Source organism: Pan troglodytes, chromosome 18 (assembly GCF_028858775.2).
Source record: "Pan troglodytes isolate AG18354 chromosome 18, NHGRI_mPanTro3-v2.0_pri, whole genome shotgun sequence".
NCBI lineage: Eukaryota > Metazoa > Chordata > Mammalia > Primates > Hominidae > Pan > Pan troglodytes.
The window spans coordinates 24,163,810-24,188,032 of record NC_072416.2 but is presented as its reverse complement, the minus strand read 5'-3'; the positions used below and the strand labels follow the sequence as shown (position 1 = coordinate 24,188,032).

Genomic DNA, 24,223 nt, shown 5'->3' with positions numbered 1-24,223 from the left:
TACAGCCTAAATCGATATAGCCCACAGCACATTTATGTAAACATAAAGCATAAGAACATTCCATGCCCAGGTCTGGTCTTCTGCATCTCTATCTAGGGGGGTTTCTCAACACAGGTACTACTACTGGCACTTGGGGCTAGATAATTCTTTGCTGTAAGGCGAAGTTTAGCAGCATCCCTGGCCTCTCCATGCCAATAGCACCCTCCTTACAAGTTGTTGCAACTAAATATGTCTCCAAACATCGCCACCGGTTCCCTGGGGGCATTCTGTCCCTCGCTATGATTTTTTAAGTGTTCCCCCTTACCCCTCTTAATAACCACTGTCCCACAGTGATATAACCCTGATGTGTGAGTTTTCCCCAAGTGACAGCTATGTTTAATTTAGGATTGAAGGGGAAACTTAATTAAGGAGCTTTTGAGGACAAACAGAGACGTCTTGGAGGAACCGTCTAACATACGATCAAGAAAAGCAACGTTAGACTACTAAGACACCATAGTATTTAACAATGAAGTTCCAGGTACTGTAATAAGTGTTCTATCTGCATTAGCTCCTTTCTTATACTTTTATTCGCTGGGGAAACTGACGCTCCGTGATAAACCAAGGAGCAGAGGCTGCAGCGGATAAAGTGAAGGTGGGGGGCTAAGTGCGCCGTCCTCCCGCTCCCCCTGGGTTTCACGGTCTCTTTCTCCAGCACTTGAGTACCGGAGTGACCTTCAGAAGTCTCTCCAGGGAGTCGCTTCAACTCCGCTCTCACGTCCTGCCCCTCTCTTCAGGTTTCCCGGTGTTAGGTCTCTTGTGCTCACAGCATGAGCTGGGCCTCCAAAGCCTGACCCAGTCTGCAGCCCACTTGGCCCGCAGGGTTCAGCTGAAGGGCAGACCGAATCCCAAGGCCCAGACCCAGACCCCAGACCAGACACCTCCGCCTCGTATCACCTTGTCGACACACTGCTCCCCAGCCCTTTCCCAAACCCGCCACCTGAGCTCACCGAGAAGGAGCCGGCTCTGGTTAGTAGCTTCATGATTCAAGATTGTTCTGACACACGGTCACTGCCGGATTAAAGGAAAGCAAGATGGTGGCGGAGGCCGGGAGTTTCCCAGCGTTCCCCGCTAACACTTTCCCACGTCCCCTTCGTGAGGTACTCTCTATACTGCCGCGTTCTACTGCTCTCTTTATAAGGTTGGACCAGTCCAATTCCTCCAAGACTCAGAATAGGGAGACGCACAATTTCCCAAGTAAATATGCAGAGAATAATGTACGTCACTGCTTTTTGCGTTCTTCTCCTGGCCTGAATATCCAGTATGCACCCCTTTTCTAAGTACGTCTGCAGCAGCCTGTCACAACTCCCCCCGCTATCTTGGGCTCTTCCTCTCGGGATTGTCCAATGGGACGCGCCTCTCTTGGGACTCCGCATGCGCCCTCCGGGGTGACACCTGCACTGGAGGCCCTGGGTTTCCGCGTTCCTGGACGTTGGAGGCTTCAGGAGATTCCTGCCACTCCACCTTTCTGCAGAGGTTTTGGGTATCGAAGCCCAGCGTAGTTGCCTCTCGCTGGGTGAAGTCCTTACTGGATCTTTAGCTCCGTGAAACAGGGGCCTCGTTCAACGTATTCGCCGCTGTGTCCCCCAGAGCAGGCCCGGGACACACCGGGAGGGTCAGCAACCTGGGAGAATCATCACAAGGCTTTTGGTCTCGTGGAATTTACGTCCTAGGCTGGGGCTACATAGAATATAAAAACTTAGCTATAGTTTTTGTGCTAGGCAAATAGAAATGTTTTGGATAGTAGGTGTGTTATGTGAGCCGAAACCGGCAGTTGGAGAAAGTCAGTCATGTGACGACTTGGGGCGGGGGCGTTCACTCCGGTCCTCAGCTAGTGTTAACCCAGAAAGTGCCTTGAGCCAGGCACTATGCCAACGCGAGAGGCGTGGTCCCTGCCCTTTAGGGACTTTAGAGTTTCGTACCTTGCTACGTTGCTTGGTTGGGAAACCGACAGTATCAGCATCAATATCATTTGGGAGTTGAGTAGAAATGTATGAACTCCAGGTCCCATATTGGATCCGAATCGGTGTTTTTACAAGATCCTGGGATGACTTCGTATGCACAATAGTTTCAGAAAGGCTGGTGGTGTAGACGTTACAAGGCATAGGCAAATGTACTTTCTTTTTGCCTTGTGTCTGAATTGCTCCAGGCCTACAACGGACTTGGGCTCTCTAATTAAGATCTGGGCATTAAGAACCTGGCACCAACCCAATTTCTGTGCCTGCTGGGGACGCCCTCAACCCAATTCATACCACACAGTTTCCCCACATGTGGTAGATTTAACACTAGTGGTGCGTGAGGTGATTTTAAGTTGGTACATAGATGAACACTTCCATTTTTTCCTTTTAAAAATTTGTATAAATTTAAGGGGCGCAAGTACAGTTATGTTATATGGATATATTGCAGTAATGGTGAAGTCTGGGCTTTTAGTGTACCCATCACCCGAATAATGTACATGGTACCCATTAAGTACTTTCTCATCGTTCACCTCTCTCCCACCCCTCCACCTTTCGGAGTCTCCAGTGTCTGTCATTCCACACTCTATGTCCATGTGTACACCTTATTTAGCACTGTTCCATTTTAATAATATATTTATTTTGATTATGGCAAGCAATGCTAGTAGTGAATTTCCTCTTTAAGTACATTTATAAAATAATAAAAGTTGGTGTAAAAACGTTAAGTAACTTGATGATACGGAGATACAGCAAAAATCATGAATGTGTTATACAGGTACCACTGAGTGAAATCTGGGAAGCAGTGCTCTGATCAAGCTACCTGCCTGCTTAAAATTCTTCAACGACAGCCACGTTTTTCAGGATAAAGTTCAAATTCATTAACATGGCATACAAAGCTGTCTCCAGTACTTCAAAACCCCAATTCCCAAGTTAGCTAGCTGCACCCCTGAGTCCAGTCATTGTAACTTCATCATTCAACAGTTCAGGTCAGGTAGGAGGAACACAAAAGTCTCCACACTCAAGTGCACACGCACGCGCACACACACCTGCTTATAATGTCCTCTCATTCTTAGGTTATGACCCAATATCAGAAAGGGGCAAAAATAAATTCTGTTCAAAATGTGGCAGGATTTGAAACATAATTCATGATATCAGCTACATAAGTCATAAAATCCCAAGTTTGTCAATTGCAAAATGTCCTATTAAGCATTAAGCTACAAATTAGGAGTGCCATCTTGTGGACACATCCACCACTTCCACATCATGTCACCTCCTAGCCAACTCCGTGGTTGTTCTCACTGTGGAGGTCTCTGCCACAACTTCAGCATTTTATTGCAGAAGAAAACCCAGTCCTTGAACTGGTTTCTGCGTAGAACACACTGAAAGCCCTGGGAGAGGAAACCAGCAGACAGGAAAAGAGTAGACATGGAAGAGCAAATGAGTTCATTGCTGGAAAGCTCGAATTGTTAGTTTCGTTAATGTGGGGTCCAATTTGACTCTATGGAGCCTAACTACCTAGCCTGAGCGCTCGCGGTGAGTATGGGGTGGGAGAATGTAAAGAGAAAGCAGGCAACAGTAGGAGTAAAACACACCAGAGGAAGGTGATGTGGGTTTATACTTGGGAACAACATTACCTTGCCATCTTAGGGCCAGAGGCATTAATCATGGCTTCCCCAATGCATAATTTCGATGTTGGCATTTCCTTCCCCATTCCTTTCAGAATCCTACCCTGTCAAGTATTATCTCTGATGAAATATTCCCTGGGCCAGGCACGGTGGCTCATGCCTGTAATCCCAGCACTATGGGAGGCCAAGGTGGGTGGATCACCTGAGGTCAGGAGTTCAAGACCAGCCTGGCCAACGTGGCAAAACCCTGTCTCTACTAAAAAAAAAAAATACAAAAATTAGCTGGGCGTGGTGGCAGTTGACTGAAATCTTAGATACTCGGGAGGCTGAGGCAGGGAGAATTGCTTGAACCTGGGAGGCGGAAGTTGCAGTGAGCCGAGATCACCGCCATTGTACTCCAGCCTAGGCGACACAGCGAGACTCTGTCTCGGGGGGGAAAAAAAGTTCATATCAATTTCTAATATTCTATAATTATTGTTTTTGGTCACATATACTTTTTCCATGTATTGAGGTGAACAGATTGGTCTTATTCTGTGTTATATTGATTGATTCAAATTATAAATAAACCTTTCATTCCTGTTATAAACCCAACTTGGTCTGGATGTTTTATTCTTTTAATATATTGCTAGACCTAATTTGCTACTTATTTGTTTAGGATTTGTGCATTTATGTTCCAGAGTGATACTGGCTTTAACTGTCACTTTCATTCCCCCCATTCATGCATTTTTCTGTCATAGATAAAATGAGTTAGGAAGTGTGAAAGGAAAAAAAAATCTCAGGGCCTCCAAATCACTAAGCCAAAGGGAAAATTCAAGCTGGGAATGATGTCAGACAAACCTGCCTCCCGTTTTATTCCTAAATAAGATAGCTATAAGGATAAAAAGCTACATAACTTACCTTACAATTTGCCCACAGGGCAATTCCATGTGGATCTGAGGATCTTTACCCTAAAACAGTTCTGTTGAATTTCACCCTGGCAATGTAAATTGATAGCTGTCTTCCTTCCTTCCTTTTCTTCCTTTCCTTTCTCTCTCTCTCTCTGTCTCTCTTTCTCTGTTTCTCTCTCTCCCTCCCTTCCTCCCTCCCTCCTCCCTCCTCCCTTTTTTTTTTTTTTTTTGGAGAGTTTCACTCTTGTTGCCCAGGCTGGAGTGGAATGGCATGATCTGAGCTCACTGCAACCTCCACCTCCTGGTTTCAAGCAGATTCTCCCGCCTCAGCCTCCTGAGTAGCTGAGATTACAGGCATGTGCCATGATGCCCGGCTAATTTTGTATTTTTAGTAGAGACAGGGTTTCACTATGTTGGCCAGGCTGGTCTCGAACTCCTGACCTCAGGTGATGCGCCCACCTCGGCCTCCCAAAGTGCTGGGATTACAGGTGTGAGCCACCGCACCAGGCCTGATAGCTTATTTTCACAGGTGCAGGACAAAGGACAGAACTCAAAGTCCATCTTAAACAAATATGTATCTGATGGCTTCCTCTGCCCTATTGTTTACATTGTATTATGTAAAAAAAATGAAGATTCTCTGAGCCAGACAATGACATAAGTGAGTATTCCTCTGCCCATCCTCTCACATGTAAATTGTATATTCAGTGAAAGGCTGATCAAAGACTCAAGGGGATGCAAACCTTTGTCTCTTGTATACCCACACATTTTTAAATTTTTTCTTTTTTTTTTTTTTTTGAGACAGTCTTGATCTGTCACTCACGTTTGAGTGCTTCCAGTACTTCCTGGGCTCAAGGAGTCCTCCCACTTCAGTCTCCTGAGTAGCTGGGACCACAGGCATATGCCACCACATCTGGCTAATTTTTATATTTTTGATAGAGATGGGGTTTTGCCATGTTGCCCAGGCTGGTCTCAAACTCCTGACCTCAGGCAGTCCACTGGACTGGCCTCCCAAAGAGCTGGAATTAAGATTTCAAATTTTCTTCCTTTTCACCCATATCAATCCTTTCTCCTTAAATATTGAAGCCCTTGAAATCATCTTTGGAGAAAGGCATAGACATACCTCTCAGGCGCTTATCCTTAACCTTGGCAATGGAAACTTTCCACAATGATTGAGACCTGTCTCAGATATTTGGTTCACAGAAGTAAACGTCTTTCCCCAGCTTTCGTATATTTTGCGTGCCCCCTTTGATTCTGTCAGGCTTTTATTTTATTCTTTATTAGGGTGGGTCTATTTAGGTTTTTGATCTTATTCTAGGACATGATCTTTACTTCTAAGGCATGGCTTTTCTGGAGTTATAACTGTAAGGGGTGCTCAGTAAGGTATCTCTACTGTGGCTCTCAGTAAGAATTCCGACATTCTCTGCACTATGTAAACTCTGGGTCTACCTTTGTTACAGGTAGTTAGACAGGTATGAGCGGGACAGGAGAGGGCTCTCCCCCCATCCACCAGGAATGTCGGGTGATGATTTGGCAGTTATCACATTGCCTCTCTAAAAGTGATAAATTGGGCCAGGCGCGGTGGCTCAGACCTGTAATCCCAACACTTCGGGAGGCCAAGGCGGGCGGATCACCTGAGGTCGGGAGTTTGAGACCAGCCTGAACAACATGGAGAAACCCCATCTCTACTAAAGATACAAAATTAGCCAGGGATGGTGGCGGGTGCCTGTAATCCCAGCTACTCAGGAGGCTGAGGCAGGAGAATCACTTGAACCCAGGAGGCAGAGGTTTCAGTGAGCCGAGATCGCGCCACTGCACTCCAGCCTGGGCAACAAGAGCGAAATTCTGCCTCAAAAAAAAAAAAAAAAAAAAAAAGATAAATTGGAGAGGCCATTTCCTGATAGTCCACACCCGTTGCACTAAATTAACAGTGTTAATTGAATGCAGACACCAGGGAGAAGCAACTTCCTGGGCATGTGCATTAAGAGACAAAATGGCGGAGTATGACTTTCCAGGGTTACTCCACCAGAATAGGGAAGAAAGTCTCCGATGAGCATGGGTACAACTTCTTAAACACGCTGCGCATGCTCACCTCCAAAGGGTGAGGGGGGTACCAGGCATGCGGGCAGCCCACCCTAAGGGAAGAATCATGAGAAAGGGGCCAGCCTATAAAGATTACTGTTAAACAGGGCACTTGACCTCAGTGCCTGGTTGGGTCTCTTCCAAGTATACTTTCCTTTCCTTTTTTATCCTGTTCTAAAGCCTTTTAAATAAACTTCCACTCCTGCTCTGAAACTTGCCTTAGTCTCTTTTTCTGCCTTATGCCCCTCTGTTGATTTCTTTCTTCTGAGGAGGCAAGAATTGAGGTAGCTGCAGATGTACACAGATTCACTGCCAGTAACTCAGATATCCTCCACCGGTAACACATTCAGTTCTCAGTCTAGCAGGTGCCATTCTCTGATAGGCCTCACAGCATCTCTCCCTTTGCACATGGCACAGGCCAGCTCATGACTCACAGCAAACCCCATTCAAATTTCTGGGCCCCCGCTTCGTCTTTATCATCACCCTGCTCTTCAAATTCTAGCTGCTTTAGCAATCCTAAACTCCCTCTTAATTGATCCCTTTTGAGGTTCAGAAGCTACAGTTCAAAAAAACCTAAGATTTATTGTTCCATTTCTGCAAAAGGACGACGTGAAGCTACATTGATCTGCCTTACTACTCGTATCTGAAACCTAGTAGAACATTAGACAGTTTCGTAATTAGGTAATTGTGGGAAAAGGAGCATAGGTGGAGCTATGGACTTCATTTCAAACAGCAGGGACAAAAGAAAGCACCTCAACATTAGCAGCATCAACAAAAAGTGCAGCAGCATAATGACTCACCTGTAGGTGTTGATAAGCTCATCAGCATGAGGCTCCAGTTCAAGTGAATTCAACCATTTCTTCACATACAGTTGAATCTGGGGCTTAGGGACTCCCCATAATCTGGCATACATGATCATTATTTCCTGAGCAGTCATATATTCTAGCAAGACATCAAATTCAGGACAATAACCAATTCTTGACCTTAACCTAATTACAAGAATTGCATTAAGTAAAGACCCAAGTCATCTATCCCACTAGACAACCATGGATAAGATGGCAAACCTGCAGTCTTCCAGGCCATACTTTTAAGAGTCCTACCAAGATATTTTTTTTCTAAAGGGCTACAAAATTATAGCTGTCAGATCTATTGTAGGACATTGGAATAGTAGGTTCCATAATTCAGTTTTAATGATCTTGGGGATAAAGAAGTTAGAAATGAAATTCCACAGCCTACTCATTTTGGAGGAGTACTAGATTATGACATGGTCTTCTCATTAATCAAGAACTCCAGGGGGAATGGCCGCCATGGAGGTATTTGCACTGTTAAACCTGTACAACATCTTGTCCATATAAAGGCTGAACCAGAACCAAAGCCTTTCCCCACCCTGCCAACCTGGAGACTGCAATGAGTATTGTTTTAGCAATTAGTCAAACACCTCTGTTGATTTACACTCAGGTGAGCATAGCCTATGAACCAGAGAAAGAGCTATATTCTATTATTATTATTATTATTATTATTATTTTTGAGACAGAGTTTCACTCTTGTTGCCCAGGCTGGAGTGCAATGGCACGATCTCGGCTCACCGCAACCTCTGCCTCCCAGGTTCAAGCAATTCTCCTGCCTCAGCCTCCCTAGTAGCTGGGATTACAGGCATGTGCCACTACGCCCGGCTAATTTTGTATTTTTAGCAGAGACGGGGTTTCTCCATGTTGGTCAGGCTGGTCTCGAACTCCCGAACTCAGGTGATCCACCCGCCTCAACCTCCCAAAGTGCTGGGATTACAGGCATGAGCCACCGCGCCCGGCTCAATTTTGTTTTAATTGGAGACTTCGTATGCTCCTAGACACTTCATAGAAACAAACTCAAATCCCCTCTTTATCTAACAACAACAAAGAACAGTAAGCATCTGGTGGGTGTCACTTTATAATAAACAATATCCAATTAAGGATTTGAAAACATTGAACAAGCCACCCCAAAATAGAGCACCTTTATAGACTCTCTTCATCTTGCAATTCTGCAAGAACCATCCTAGTTGTCTATGAATCCTGAAGAGGTGATTAGATTTCTCATATTATTTATGGGGGACTCCATCTATCTACCTAGGCAAGAATCAGAAGAAAATATCTCTGTGTCCCTCTCTCTCCACTTTATTTCTCCTTCTTCTTTATCAGAGGTGAGACAATTGTAGAAAAGAAAACACACTATTTTTAAATAATCCTTTTTTTTTCTGGTCATGGATCCCAAATGTTCTTGGTGCAAAAATTCTCTTTCAACTGAAGCATATGAACTTTATTTTGGATGTCTGAAATAGTAACCCAACTCAGCCCTCCAACATTGATGAATTTATATTAGATATATGTCTATATGCATGTATATCTGCACGCGTGTGTGAGTGTGAATGTGTGTGTGTGTGTATCCATGGGAAAGCTGATGTGATCCAGGCCTTATGCGCTTCTTATCCATAACTCAACTGCTGAAACATAAAGCTCTTGTTCTTTGGGCTGTCCCATCTGACAGCTCCATCATTACTGGATCTTTCTGTTCAAATGTCCAGAACACTCAGGAACAGGTTCCTGTCCCAACCCTGATAAATGCTGCTCTTTCATATCTCAAGGAGAGAAAATGGGAATTTCACCAAATGTCTTTGGATTTGAGCATGCTGGATACACAGGCCGCTCATCTAAATCTGCAATGAAGGGGACAAACTTTCTCCTTTGGGAAAAGCTTTATTACATAAATATATGTACACCAAGATATACATGCACAGGAAGGTCCCCCTATGCATCCAGGTGTCATCTATGAGAGACACAAGGGTCACTGGTTGTAACTGAATCTCATGGCACCTCGTTTTCATCATCACTGGATGCTTTCTCTGGGTTAGCAAAGGTCAGGAAGACTTGTTCCAGTGTGATCTGACTGACAGAATAGTCTTCTAAATCGAATTGCTCTTTAGCTTCCTCCAAAATGCCAAACACCTTTAACAACAGCAACAAAAACACAGTTACCATTGCAATCTCCCCTTCAGCCCCCAACTCAGATAAGCCTCTCCTCCACTCCCCCAATTCCTATCAAGTGTATGTTGGAGGACAAAAGGCACAGAAGGGAGAGGTGAGAAGGTAGAAGAACAGAGAATTGAGAAAGTGAGAGGAAGCCATTCTCTGTTCCCATTCTCTTGATGGATATGGAGTAATAATGGAATTCAGGGGAAGAAATTGAAGCTATTAAACTCTAGGGGTGTTTGAAAAGCAACCTAATGGTGCTACTCCCCCAATAATGCCAGGCTCCCATTCCACATTCCCGAATCCCAAATACTCCCCATCGTTAGTGCTCTCTTAACATGCAATGTTAGAAGGGCAAGGTTTCTACCATCACCTTTCCCCAGTGACTGTCCTTGCTAGGAATGTAGTAGTTAAGGATCCCTTGATTTTCATGTTTTAAGACACTACCTAAGAAAGGAAAATAGGACAGGTGAATAATCTTACAGGCTTCATTTGAAATTGCCAAAATGTTACTACATTTACTTAATTATATACTGTGGAGGGGTGAATAGAGGAGGTCAATACGAAAGGAGATATAAACCGCTAACCCACTCTTTTTGGTATCCATGACACGGTTAATGCTTTCAGATTTATTCCTCATGAAATTATCTTATTATGTGGAGTTCATAGCAATTATTGAGGGCAGGGTTTGAGGTACAATAAATTATCAGCTGACATGCCCAATGTAAGAAAACTAAGCCTTCTAAAAGTCTAATGTTTGCAGAGGGACCTGATCCGTCATGGCCTATTAGAAGTAGCTGCGGTTCACAGCACTCATGGAGAGGAACGGAGAGGGGTGAGTGAATTTAGTACCTTTGACTGACATATCCAGGTTCTCGCATTGGGACCAACTAGGCTAAAAACTCGACCCATGGAGAACAAAGAAGAGCAGGGAGTGGAGATGGCCCACCAAGGAGCTACACGGAGCCAAAGGAACCACCACCCCTAGCCAAGAGAAGCAGCGAGTGATGGTGAGACCTTGCCCAGGAAACCACGCTTTTCCCATGGATCTTTGCAATCCACAGATCAAGAGATCCCCCCATGAGCCCACACCACCAGGGCCTTGGGTCTGATACACAGAGCTGTGTGAAGTCTTGACAGAGCATCCACTCAGGCACACACAGAGACCCAGGAGTTTTATATACTCTAGCCTTGGGATCCCTGGCAAGGTGAGAGGTCCATCTGTACATATCCCTAGGAAGGAAGCTGAATCCAGGGAGCCAAGCAGTGTCATTCTGCAGGCCCCACTTCCACGTCACATCACAAGTTAAGACCTACTGGTTTGGAATCCCAGCCAACAAATGGCAGTGAGTTAGAGTCTCCCTGAGATGGGTCCAAGTTCCTGGAGGAGGGGCAGCTGCCATCTCTGTGGTTTGGTCAACTCAGCTGCTTCAGTCTGTCAGCTTTGAAGAATACAGGCAGTCCGAACAAGGAAAGGTCCCACACAACACAGCACACCTGCTCTACCAATAAGCAGCCAGACTGCTGCTTTGGGCGGGTCCCTGATCCCTTTCCTCCTGACTGAGTGAGACCTCCCAATAGGGGTCTCTAGCTACCTCCTACAGGTACATGTAGGCTGGTGACCAAAGGAGGGACTCCTCCCTAACTCATTCTATGAGGCCAGCATCATCCTGATACCAAAACCTGGCAGAGATACAACAAAAGAAAACTTCAGGCCAATATCCTTGATGAACATCAATGCAAAAATTCTCAATAAAATACTGGCAAACTGAATCCACCCACACATCAAAAAGCTTGTCCACCATGATCAAGTTGGCTTCATCCCTAGGATGCAAGGTTGGTTCAACATATGCAAATTAATAAATGTGATTCACCACGTAAACAGAACTGAAGACAAAAACCACATGATTAGCTCAATAGATGCAGAAAAGGCCTTCGATAAAATTCAACATCCCTTCATGTTAAAAGTTCTCAATACACTAGATATTGAAAGGACATACCTCAAACTAATAAGAGCCATGACATGACATATGACAAACCCACCGCCAATATCATACTGAATGGGCAAAAGCTGGAAGCATTCCCCTTGAAAACTGGCATAAGAACAACTGGCACAAGAATGTCCTGTCTTACCACTCCTATTCAACATAGTATTGGATACAGTATCTTGGTTGGCAGGGTTTTTTTCTCTTCAGTACTTTGAACATGTCATCCTACTCTCTCCTTGCCTATGAGGTCCTGGTTGAGACACCTATAGCTAGCCTTATGGAATCTCCCTTATATGTTATTTGCTTTTTTTTTCTCTTGCTGCTTTCAAATCCTCTCTTTGTGCTTGATTTTTGACCATTTAATTATAATGTCTTGATGTAGCCTTGTTTGTATTGAATCTGAATGCAGATATGTGACCCTCTTGTACCTGGATATTTATGTTTTTCTTAGTATTTGGAAAATCTTCTGCTTTTATTTCTTTAAGCTTTCCAACAATTTGTTTTTTCTTCTTCCTCACAAACTCTAATAATGTAAACACTGGCTCTTTTGATGTTGTTCTATAAATCCCATGAGCTTTCTTCATTCCTCTTAATTTTTCTTTTAATCATCTAACTGTATATTTTCAAAAAACCTATTTTGAGTTGAGATATATTTCTCTGCTTGATAAATTCTGCTGTTAATGCTTTCTACTGCATTATTCATTTTATTCACTGTATATTACATATCCATGATTTCTGTTTGATTTTTTAAAAAGTAATTTCAATTTCTCTATTAAGTTACTAGTCTGGGTCATTTATTGTTTACCTGATTTTGTTGAATTGTTTTTCTGTGTTATCTTGAAGTGTGCAGAGCTTTTTGTTTTTGTTTTTGTTTTTAAGATGCAGTCTCACTCTGTTGCCCAGGCTGGAGTCCAGTGGCACGATCTTGGCTCGCCGCAACATCCATCTTCTGGGTTCAAGCGATTCTCCTGCCTCAGTCTCCCAAGTAGCTGGGATTACAGGCACCCACCACCATGCCCGGCTAATTTTTGTATTTTTAGTAGAGATGGGGTTTCATAATATTGGCCAGGCTGGTCTCAAACTCCTGACCTCGTGATCCACCTGCCTTGGCCTCCCAAAGTGCTGGGATTACAGACGTGAGCCACTGTGCCCAGCCTATAGAGCTTTCCTAAAGTGATTTATTGATCACATCAAATAGAACTCTTGACACAATAAGTCCTCAAAAATATTTGCCACATGAATGCATAAATGAATATTCAACTTCTTAATGGACATATCCATCTACATGTGTCAAGGGCACACCATAAACACTATGACCAACACCGAGGTGATAATTTTTCTACACAGCTCGTTCTCCACATATGCTTGACCATCCATTTCGTATCTATTTTCTGGTTTTCTTTTCTTTTTGCTTTTTTGAGACAGAGTCTCTCTCTGTCACCCAGGCTAAAGTGCAATGGCATGACCTCTGTTCACTGGAACCTCCGCCTCCCCGGTTCAAGCAATTCTCCTGCCTCAGCCTCCTGAATAACTGAGACCACAGGTGTGTGCTACCATGTACAGCTAATTTTTGTATTTTTAATGGATATGGGATTCATCATGTTGGCCAGGCTGGTCTCAAACTCCTGACCTCAGGTGATCCGCCCACCTCAGCCTCCCAAAGTGCTGGGATTACAAGCATGAGCCACTGTGCCCGGCCCTGATTTTCATTCTTACTGTGTAATCAATTTTGCTATTTTCCATTGCCTAGGAGACAAATTTTCAACCCCTTAGCCTAACACACAACGGGAACTTCTGCGGTATTTTGCTCAGCCTACCAAAGTGGAAACTAAGATGAAAAACCAGAATTATTAAAAGCCTTGCCATTGCCCATGCTTTAGGTTAAGGAAAGAGAGATAAGAGATCGAAATGCATGCTCTCTCTTGTACTGTTCCATGTAGGCGGAGAGGTGCTTACTGAATTTAGCATGAAGAAACAGCACTCAGAAACCAAACTACTCTTCAAAGGAGAGAAATACCAGTTCTTATTTGCATTTCAATACCATATCCTAGCTGAGACAGCAAAAGCATAAAGTTGCATGAGCAGTGTGAAGGAAAAAACCTTAAAATTTGGCATGAATAATCTGTAAAAATAATTGAGAATTATGCTAAAATAGGACTTTAGATATATAATTTATTTTTAGTTTTTATTTATTATCATTAATTTTTTTAGAGATGGGGTCTTGCCAGGCTGGAGTGCAATGGCACAATCATAGCTCATTGCAGCCTTAAACCCTGGGGCTCAAGCAATTCTCTGGCCTCAGCCTTCCAAGTTGCTGGAATTACAGGCATGAGCTACTGCGCCCAACTAATTTATATGGACAGCACAAACATAAAAGTGCCTTGTTAGGTGATGTAAGAGTTTGTGAGGACTTCTGCTTTTTGTGAAACTTAGCATAATCTGGCATAAGAGACTATAATATCAAACATTGCCAAAGGAACATTATAGAAAATCAATACCTATCAATAACTCACAGAAAACTGGTATTGAAGACATAAATCATACGGATGGTGAGAACAACAAATATGATTTAACACATTTCTCAAACTCCTGAGCTCAAATGACCTGCCCACCTCAGCCTCCCAAAAGTGCTGGGATTACAGGTGTGAACCACTGCGCCCGGCCAATTTAATACATTTCTGACAAAGGTAGCACAACTTAATTTACCTGGAAATGTTGTTGCAACATAACATTTAAAATCCTCTAATTTATCTTCAGTCTTGACCTTGACCTTCAGGATGTAAATGTTGCCAAACTTGCTCTTGAGATGCTGAGGGCTGCCCAAGCAAGTGAACTTCCCCTGCACCATCATGGCTAGACTGGTACAGAGGGCGTCACATTCCTCCATACTTGCAAAACAAAAGGGCAGAACGTTGTAAGGGTAAAAATAAAAAGTTCTCTTTTGGAAGACATTGTGTAGTTCAATCAGAGCCAGAATTTTGTGACCCTATTGTCAATCAGAATTTGTATTTTTCCAATCATAAAGCACATAGATGGTAAGTGGGCATTTTTCAAACGAAAAAGAACACAGTGCTCAATTTTCAAATAGAACATCTTCTGAAGTCCTGTCTTTTCCTCACTTTTTTTTTTAAACTCAGTGAGGATTTTTAGCCATTTGATTTATTAGGAGTAACATGAATCCTAATTCCTAATGAGGAGCTAACATACTCAGGCAAGTTTAGTGTCCAATATTATCCACTGGGCCTAAATAATTCCTTCTTATAGCCACTAAAACTCTTGCTAGCCTTCAACCAAGCCTCCCAATGAGCCATACCTGTGGGAGGTCATAACGATGGCTTTTCCACTTTCACGTGTCTTTGTCACCATGTTCCAGAGCAGGCGTCTGGCTACTGGGTCCATGCCAGTTGATGGCTCATCCAGGAAGATGACTGAAGACCTTCCCATTAGGGCAATAGCAGTACTCAGCCTACGTTTGTTTCCTTCACTTCACGGCCAAAGAAGGAGAGAAAAAGTGAGAGAAAAAATGGCTATACATATCAGCTATGTATAGGAAAGAGTTAGTACAAATTTCCCAAATGCTGAGAGTCCCAGCAAACACTTAACATGGATGTCCCAATGCTGATTATATGTGACTTTGATTAGGTAGCAGGCCCAATTACAGACGTCTATATCAATTCATTTTAATTTGAGATATCGAGGAGTGACTTTTATGTAATTAATTTTGGCAGCATTATCAGTGGCATTTATTTACCCATGTTCTTAGAGTGTTACGGTTTCCAAGGCACATAAATCACATCATAATTCAAAGGGCCTACATTCCTCCTTACTTGGTAGACAAAGAACTATAGGGACACTAGGAAGAGAAGACACTCCTTTTTTTGAGGTTCAGAGGATATAGCTCAAATAGAACCAAGACTGCGTTTCATCTCTGAAAAGGGAAGATGTGGAACTGTATTGATTTGCCTTGTTACTGGCATCTGAAGCCTAGCAGAACATTAGATAGTTTCACAAGTAGGTAATTGTGGGAAGAGGAGCTTAGGTGGAGCTGTAAGCTTCATTTCAAACAGCAAGAACCTCAATATTAGCAGCAACAGAAAAGAGCAGTAGCACAGTGACTTACCTGTAGGTGTTGATAAGCCTGGCAGCATGAGACTCCAGTTCCAGTGAATTCAACCATTTGTTCACATACAGCCCAATCTGGGGCTCAGAGACTCCCCATATTCTGGCATACATAATCATTATTTCCTGAGCAGTCATATATTCCAGCAAGGCATCAAATTGAGGACAGTAGCCAATTCTTGACCTCACCTAATAACAAAAATTGCCTTGAGTAAAGAGCCAAGTCATCCATCCCACTCTACATCCATGGATGAGATGGCAAACCTGCAGTCCTCCAAGCCATGCTTCTAAGAGTCCTACCAAGACTGTTTTTTTCCTAAAGGGCTACAGAATTACAGCTGTCAGACCTATTGTAGGACATTGGGATAATAGCTTCTGTAATTCAGTTTTAATGATCTTGGGGATAAAGAAGTTAGAAATAAAATTCTAGAGCCACACAATTTGGAGGAGTATTGGAATATGAGATGCTCTTCTCATTAATCAGGAACTCTAAGAAGCATGGAAACCATGATGTTTTGGCTTTGTTTAACCTGTAGAGCCATATGTATATCTTGTTCCAGGGTAAGGCTGAACCAGAAGCAAAGCCTTTCTGCATTCATCCCCAAACCAGAGACTGCAATAAATGTTGCTTCACCAATTAGTCAAACCCTTCTGTTGATTTACATTGAGGTGCACATAGCCTAAGAGACAGAGAAAAGGCTGTCAATTTAAATTAAATTAAATTACTAATTAATTTACAGTGTTTCCAAACTATTAATGCCCCCTAAACTCCTGGCATGGCACAAGCTCCTGCCCCTCTATTTGAAGTGACAGGGGCTTTAAAGGACTAGCTCCCTTTACACACCATCCTTCATTTTTCTCATTTTCCTCTTTTGGGATTCATATATTAAGTATTAGGGCATTAAAACACAACTGTATATATAAAGAAAAATATAAAGTAACCACACATGCTCAGGGAAAGACACAGGCTCAGAAAATGCCTGAGAAGAACTTAGTTTCACACCCCAGGCTGATCCTAAGCACCGAGACAGCCTACAACAATCCAAAAAACAAAAACAATAAATAAAAAGTAAAAAACAACAGCAAACCTAGGAGAATGACGAAAATATAATTTCCAGAATTACCACTTTATTAGAGTCAAATGTCCAGTTTTTAATAAAACTCAGAAGCATACAAAGAAACAGGAAATTATGGCCCATCAAAGGATCAAAGGAAAAAAAAATGAATGGAAACTGTACTGAAAAAGACATGACGGCAGATATACTAGAAAAATACTTTAAAATACTGTCTTAATGATGCTTTAAAAACTAGAGGAAGATGTGGAGGAAGTCAAGAAAATGATGTACAAACAAAACGGCAATATCAATAAGGAGGTAGAAAACTTTAAAAGGAAACAAAAAAATTCTAGAGTGGAAAAGTACAATAACTGAAATAAAATATTAACTAGTAGGATTGAAAGTCATGTTTGAATAGGCAGAAGAAAAAATTACTTAACTTGAATATAGGACAATGGCAATTATTGAGTCTGAGGAACAGGAAGTAAAAAGATTGAAAAAAGAAAAAAAAAAAGAAAAGATCAAAGAAATGTAAACAGAGCCTAAGGGACTTTTGGAACACCATCAAGTGGACTAATATATACATTGTGGTATTTAAGAAGGAGAAGAAAGACAAGGGCAGAGAGATAATTTGAAGAAATAATGATTGAAAACTTTCCTAATTTCATGAATATAAACATCCAAGAGCCCAATGAACTCTAAGTAAAATGAACTCAAAGAGACGCACACCAAGACATGTTATTATCAATTCAGCAAAAGCCAAAGACAGAGACAGAATCTTGAAATCAGGAAGACAGAAGCCATGTATCACATTTTTAAAAAGTCTCTGAAGACTATCAGCAGATATCAGAAGCTTCGGCAGCCAGAGGCAATGGTGTTTGACACATCAAGGTACCTGCAGCTGTGCACACTTTCTCCTGGGTCAGAGACTGCAGGCTTTGTACTGGGGCAGGCCTCGGAGCTCTGTGCACAGTAGGTTTTGCTTTTTTTTTTGAGACCAAGTCTTGCTCTGTCGCCCAGGCTGGAGTGCAGTGGCACGATCTCAGCTCACTGCAAGCTCCGCCTCCCAGGTTCACATCATTCTCCTGCCTCAGCCTCCTGAGCAGCTGGGACTACAGGCATCCACCACCACGCCCAGCTAATTTTTTGTATTTTTTTTGTATTTATAGTAGAGACTTCACTGTGTTTGCCAGGATGGTCTTGATCCCCTGACATCGTGATCCGCCCGCCTCAGCCTCCCAAGGTGCTGGGATTACAGGCATGAGCCACCATGCCTGGCTGACACAGTAGGCTTTTAACAAATACTCAAGAAATCACAGTTCTTAGGCATTTAAGGAAGAGTTGGAACAAAATCAAGATTCAAAATTATTTCTCTAAGCCTTCTTTGGGCCACAGTCTACAAAGAGATTGGGGAAGTAGGCTGTCAGAACTTTAATGGTTCTGAAATCACCGAAAATGATGTAACTGGAACACTTTCATTTTACAAGATTACAGTGTTACATTTTCTAAAGAAACTGTCATTTGCCTTCTAAACTAGAAACAGGGATTTGTAAAATAATGTGCAGTGATGGCGTGGAAAACTAACCAGCAGCACTCCTGAAACGCTGCCTTCGTGTTCCCCTGGGACTGCTCACCTCACCCCAAAACTATTTCTACTGCCTTCCCCTTCCATGCTACAACTAGTCTCCAAAGGTAGTTTTCTCTACTAACAAAGCAAACAGATCATATGAACGGACATCAGACTTTCTTAGGAGATTTCTGAAAATTCTCTCTTCTGGGGGAATAAATTGTGAGCATTTCGATTCAAACATTCCTGAAAGAATAACCAGGCAACCGAAACACTCAGTGACCTAACTGTGGTGGGCTGGTCACTTCAAACTTAACAGAACAATAAAACATATACTACTTTATGGCCAAAAAAAAAAAAAATCTTTTTAAAACAGTAAGTGTGGACAAAGTGTTTTCACAGATGAAGAGATGAAATTCCTGAAATTTAGGGTTTCATTTCTCAAGGGTCTCCTTTAAACAAACAAACAGTTATGATTTCAAAGTAGACATGTGCCTTTAACACCATTTTTAAAAATTACCAGCCTTAGCAAAGGTGTAGAAAAAACTTGTTCTCAAGCACTGTCCGTGGAAGAATTAGTAAAACATTTCTAGAAAACCTGTTACCGTCTTAACAAACTTTTAAACACATGTAGCAATTCTACTTCCAGGAACTTATCTATTTGCCAAGACATATATGCAAGGATCTTCCCTATAGGGTTGTGTATAAAGGAAAAATCAGACAGACTATGCCAGGAGCCCTCTGAAAGAGAAGAGTCAACTGTGGAGGGGGCACCTGTGAATGAATCCTGCGGAGCTGCTAACAGAGCAGACTTACACACACAACATGGTAAAGTTCCATGACACTGCACACAGGGGATTACACACACAACATGGTAAGGTTCCATGATGCCACACACAGGGGATTACACACACCACATGGTAAGGTTCCATGACACTGCACCCAGGGGATAACACACAACACATGGTAAGGTTCCATGACACCGCACACGGGATTACACACACAACATGGTAAGGTTCCATGACACTGTACACACGGGATTAGGTGAGCGGGGGAGGGGCTGGGGGAATAATAACATCAAAAGAGCGCCTTTTCTTCCCTTATTCCGAGGAGACTTTCCTGGGCCTGACTCCCGGTCCTGTCCCCAGCGCCCCGCGGCCTCTCGAGCCCCTTCAGTGACCAAGATGCAGAGATCAGGACGCCATTGCGCCGCCCCAGGTGCCCGCCTCTAGCTGGCTCCGCCTGGGCCCTAAGGGAAGGTGAGGTCGGGGGGGCCGGGCCAGGGCGTGGCAGCCAGGGTGTGTGTCCACCGGGCTTGCTGCCTCTGGTGGCCCGGCAGCACCGTCCCACCTCTGCCACCCTCCGATGGGGCCGTACCTGCATGCCTGCCAATCATGCTGCTCCTGCTGCTGCTGCTGCTGCTGCTTGGACCTGGCCCCAGGTCTGGCGAGGGTGAGTGAGGAAGGGGCTTTCCCGGAACTCAGGCATTCCGGGATTCCTCCAGCCCTTCCTAGGGACCCAGCAGCCCTGCCTCCCATCCCTCTCCAACTTCCTAGTTGCCCTAGAGCCCCCAGCTTGCTCTTCTAATGCTCACCCACACTTTGGGTCCCAGCCCTCTGCAGGGCCCCCCACTCACTCCTCCCAGGGACCCAGAACTAGCCCAGCCCTTCCCCAGGGCCACAGAGTCCTCTCCTGGCTCCCTCCCCTAACCGGCTGTGACCCTCTCCAGCAGCCCGGAAGCTTCCCGGTTGTCCTGATCTGGGGTCCGCGAACTTATCCTTCATTCCACCTGTCCCTGAGATGTGAGACACCAGAGGGTGGGAGGAGCAGGGGCAGAAAGGGCCCAGCTTGGGGGTGGGAGAAGAATATATTGTGCCCCTGTACAACAAACCCCTGTGACCAAAAAAAAAGAACATACTGTCCCTACCCCACTATCCATCCTTTGGGTTCACTGTAGAGAGGTCTCCTGGGTGACTGCCCATTTCTGGGGTGTACAGATACATGTAGCCACAGAATACTATGCAGACACCGCCAGCACACAGATGCGCAGGCACAGGACCAGCCCCAGACTCACCTGGCCCTCAGGTTTGCAGCTCACGGTGTGTTGCTCCCACAGGCAAAAATACTGAGATACCGCTAGGGGGACACATGCACACACAGCTCAAGGATACCCAAGACGGCACTCAGGACAATTCAGATGCACCGTGTACACACACACACACACACACACACACACACACACACACACACACTGAGAGAGAGAGAGAAAGGCACAGACACACATATGTGCACATAGACCCTGGGGCTCACAGGATGCACAGACAACCCTGGCCCTCCCCGAGGAGGCTGCAGCGGGCAGACAGGGCAAACAGACCCCAGCGTGACCTGCCCCACCTATGTTGGCACAGAGGGAGTGTTTTGCTTGGTTATAAGCACAGTGCTCATGCCTGCCCCATGCCTAGAACCCTCCCTCTATAGGGCTGTTGCTAGGGCTCTGAGATACCAGAGAGTGGTCAGGGAGTGTGGCAGGGGAAACTTTGGGGACAGCTTCAGGGTACCGTGTTGGGACTGGGACATTGTCAGGGTGCTCAGAGAGGGCGTGTTCCCTGGGTCTTGGTGCATTTAGAGGTCAAGGGACCATTTCTGGAGGCTCACTGTGTGCCAGGGCAGCTTATATCAGAACTCCGCTCTTTTATTTTTATTTTTATTTTTTTTAAAGACAGAGTCTCACTGTTGCCCAGGCTGGAGTGCAGTGGCACCATTTCGGCTCACTGCAACCTCCACCTCCCGGGTCCAAGAGATTCTCCTGCTTCAGCCTCCTGAGTAGCTGGGACTACAGGCATGCACCACCACCACACCTGGCTAATTTTTGTATTTTTAGTAGAGACGGGGTTTCACCATGTTAGCAAGGCTGGTCTCGAACTCCTGACCTCAGGTGATCCACCTGCCTTGGCCTCTGAAGGTGCTGAGATTACAGGCATGAGCCACTGCGCTTGGCCAGAGATCTGCTCTGGAAGACCCCCAGGCTGGAGGGCACTGCCACAAGCAGACAGTATGGCGAGGGTCCCTATGGCCACCTGGCAGGCAAGATGGATTCTGGAGGGAGGTGGCCTGGGAGCAGGCTGAGGATGGGGTGAGGGCATTTGAGCAGCAGACTGTCTGCGTGACTGGGCATAACTGGAGGGACAGTAAATGACTCTTGTGTGAGAGGATGAGGGCGGGGTGAGAGGGGCTGACTACCCCTAGGACTTTTGTATTTTTAGTAGAGACAGGGTTTCACCATGTTGGCCAGGATGGTCTCGAACTCCTGACCTTGTGATCTGCCTGCCTCAGCCTCCCAAAGTACTGGGATTACAGTTGTGAGCCCCCGCACCTGGACACGTTACTTAATATTTCTGTGCCTTGGTTTCTTCATCTGTGAAATGGGATTGTTGTGAGAACACAAAGGGATTCCCAGGGCAGTTCCTAGTGCATAGTCTGGCTGCCTTTGTGTGTGTGTGTGTGTGCACGCGTGTGTGTGTGTGTGTGTTTAATATAGAGACAGGGTCTCACTATGTTGCCTAGGCTGGTTTCAAACTCCTGGGCTCCAGTGATCCACCTGCTTCCACCCAAAGTGGTGGGATTACAGGCGTGAGTCAACACACCTGGTCACTTTCTATTATTATTATTTTTTTCTTTTGAGACAGGGTCTGGCGCTGTCGCCCAGGTTGGAATACAGCGGTGCAATCTCAACTCACTGCAAACTCCGCCTCCCAGGTTCAAGCAATTCTCCTGCCTCAGTCTCCTGAGTAGCTGAGATTACAGATGCCTGCCACCACACGCAGCTAATTGGTTGGGTGTGGTGGGGCTTTCCAACGATTACTTATTAATGATTACTTATGAAAAACAACAATAACAAAAAAGCCATCTTGAAGCTGCTTTTAATGAGAAAACAAATGTGCTCCCAAGCAACAGAGCAGCGAAATTCTTTATTACTGGATTCTAACTTTCCTCTCTAACTGTAACTGTCTCAGCTCCACCTCATGTGACCTGGAGGGTATGTTGCAACCTGCGTCTTCACCACCCATTCATGAAGATCTATAAAACTAATGTAAACTGCTGGGGCAATTTCAACATGAGTCAACTGGAGATTGTTACTTGGTGAGAATGCGCAAGTGGCAAAGATCTAAATTTGTTCAGCTAATTTGTAATTAACCTTCGCTTCTCACATGTCAGTATGTGAAGTGTCTGGTTTAAGCAATTTATCCAAAAAAGCCATAGACTCTTTAAATAACAACAAAACCTGGGCCTGGAATTTTATAAAGGCAGAATGAGTAAGACACGGTTTCGGTGTGCTTTTTTAAAGAAAACAGGGTCTTGCTCTGTTGCCCAGGATGAAATGCCATGCTGCATTTACAGCTCACTGCAGCCTTGACCTCCCACCTCAGCTTCCAGAGGAGCTGGGATTACAGGTGTGCACCACCACGCCCAGCTAATTTAAAAAATTTTTGTAGAAACAGGGTGTCACTGTGTTGCCCAGGCTGGTCTCCAGCAATCCTCTGGCCTTGACCCCCTAAAGTGTGGGGATTACACGCACGAGCGACTTGCCACTTACTATCTGACTGTGACCTGGAACCAGAAAGGAGATTCCGAGAGTGTGCTCAATCAATCACAAACTGACCTTTTTCATGGGTTTCTTGAACTCCTGTAGCTCTTCAGCACTCATGTCTTCCCACACCTGATAAATAGGATCAATGAATTTCTTTGACCTGTCAACAAAGATCACATTTCAAAGTCAAGTTAAATACTTCAGCAGAAGTCAAAATTGGTTTGGATCTTTTCTCACAAAATCTATTACCCAAAACCAAGAAGTGAAAACTACAGCTTAAATAATTACATTAAAAAAACCTGGCTGGGCGCAGTGGCTCACGCCTGTAATCCCAGCACTTTGGGAGGCTGAGGTGGGCAGATCATGAGGTCAGGAGATCGAGACCATCCTGGCTAACACGGTGAAACCCCATCTCTACTAAAAATACAAAAAATTAGCCGGGTGTGGTGGCGGACGCCTGTAGTCCCAGCTACTCAGGAGGCTGAGGCAGAATGGCCTGAACCTGGGAGGCGGAGCTTGCAGCGAGCCGAGATCATGCCACTGCACTCCAGCCTGGGCGACAGAGCGAGACTGTCTCAAAAAAACAAAAAAAGAAAAAAAAAAGAAAAAAACAAAACAAAAAAACAACCCTCTATGTAAATGCTGTAACTAATGTGGCTCTTTCTGTATAAGAGTTCATTCACTCATGTCGATGGAGTATTGAACTACCGTTTTTCATCTTTCCATTTTCATGTGAAATTGTTTCTAAACTTTACAAAAACTGACAAGTCAGTTAGATATAGTATATCCAAATGGAAATGAAACCGTAATATTCTGGAACTCTCTTTTTTATATTTCTGTAGTAATTTGCTGAAAAGTAAGTCTAGGAAAAACAACTAATCTGGTTTCAGTCAACCAAGACTTCAGGGACCAGACAATCCCAGATGGTCATGATGCTGCTAGTTATTTTAGATACCATAATAAGCAAAAATCCTGCTTCCTTATACAAGTGCCAAGTTAAGGCTGGCCCAGTGGTTTTCTAGAATAACTCATCTAGATAAATCGCTTTTTGTTTTTTTTTTGTTTTTTGAGACTGAGTCTCACTCTCTCACCCAGGCTGGAGTGCAGTGGTGCAATCTCGGCTCACTGCAACCTCCACCTCCCGGGTTCAAGCGATTCTCCTGCCTCAGCCTCCCGAGTAGCTGGAATTACAGGCACCCACCACCACGCCCGGCTAATTTTTGTATTTTTAGTAGAGACAGGGTTTCACCATCTTGGCTAGGCTGGTCTTGAACTCCTGACTTCAAGTGATCCGCCCGCCTCAGCCTCCCAAAGTGCTGGGA

General features: G+C 44.3%; 2 protein-coding genes across 7 annotated transcripts in view; both read right to left on the bottom strand.

Annotated features, from left to right (window-relative positions):
• Window positions 1-1,377, bottom strand: part of UQCRC2 (ubiquinol-cytochrome c reductase core protein 2) — a 30,555-nt gene extending 29,178 nt beyond the window's left edge. For 2 of the 3 annotated variants that reach the window (XR_010152165.1, XR_010152166.1), the window contains exon 1: window positions 987-1,377. Coding sequence is in view for 1 of the 3 variants with exons in the window: in NM_001246530.1 (NP_001233459.1) it covers window positions 987-1,019 (33 nt within the window). In the remaining 2 variants the exon portion in view is untranslated. 3 annotated transcript variants of the gene reach the window in all.
• Window positions 1,378-1,572: 195 nt separating this feature from the next.
• Window positions 1,573-24,223, bottom strand: part of LOC745676 (RNA polymerase I-specific transcription initiation factor RRN3) — a 30,622-nt gene continuing 7,971 nt past the window's right edge. The window contains exons 6-11 of one of the 4 annotated variants that reach the window (XM_016928678.4): window positions 22,974-23,061; window positions 15,693-15,880; window positions 14,886-15,056; window positions 14,279-14,460; window positions 7,383-7,524; window positions 1,573-1,660 (exon numbers count right to left, since the gene is read on the bottom strand). In XM_016928678.4, the coding sequence (XP_016784167.2) occupies window positions 1,573-1,660; window positions 7,383-7,524; window positions 14,279-14,460; window positions 14,886-15,056; window positions 15,693-15,880; window positions 22,974-23,061 (859 nt within the window). Of the gene's footprint in view, window positions 1,661-2,607; window positions 3,380-7,382; window positions 7,525-9,291; window positions 9,561-9,957; window positions 10,032-14,278; window positions 14,461-14,885; window positions 15,057-15,692; window positions 15,881-22,973; window positions 23,062-24,223 lie in introns of those variants that run through there. The other 3 variants (XM_016928682.4, XM_016928679.4, XM_016928683.4) reach the window with 3 other exon arrangements.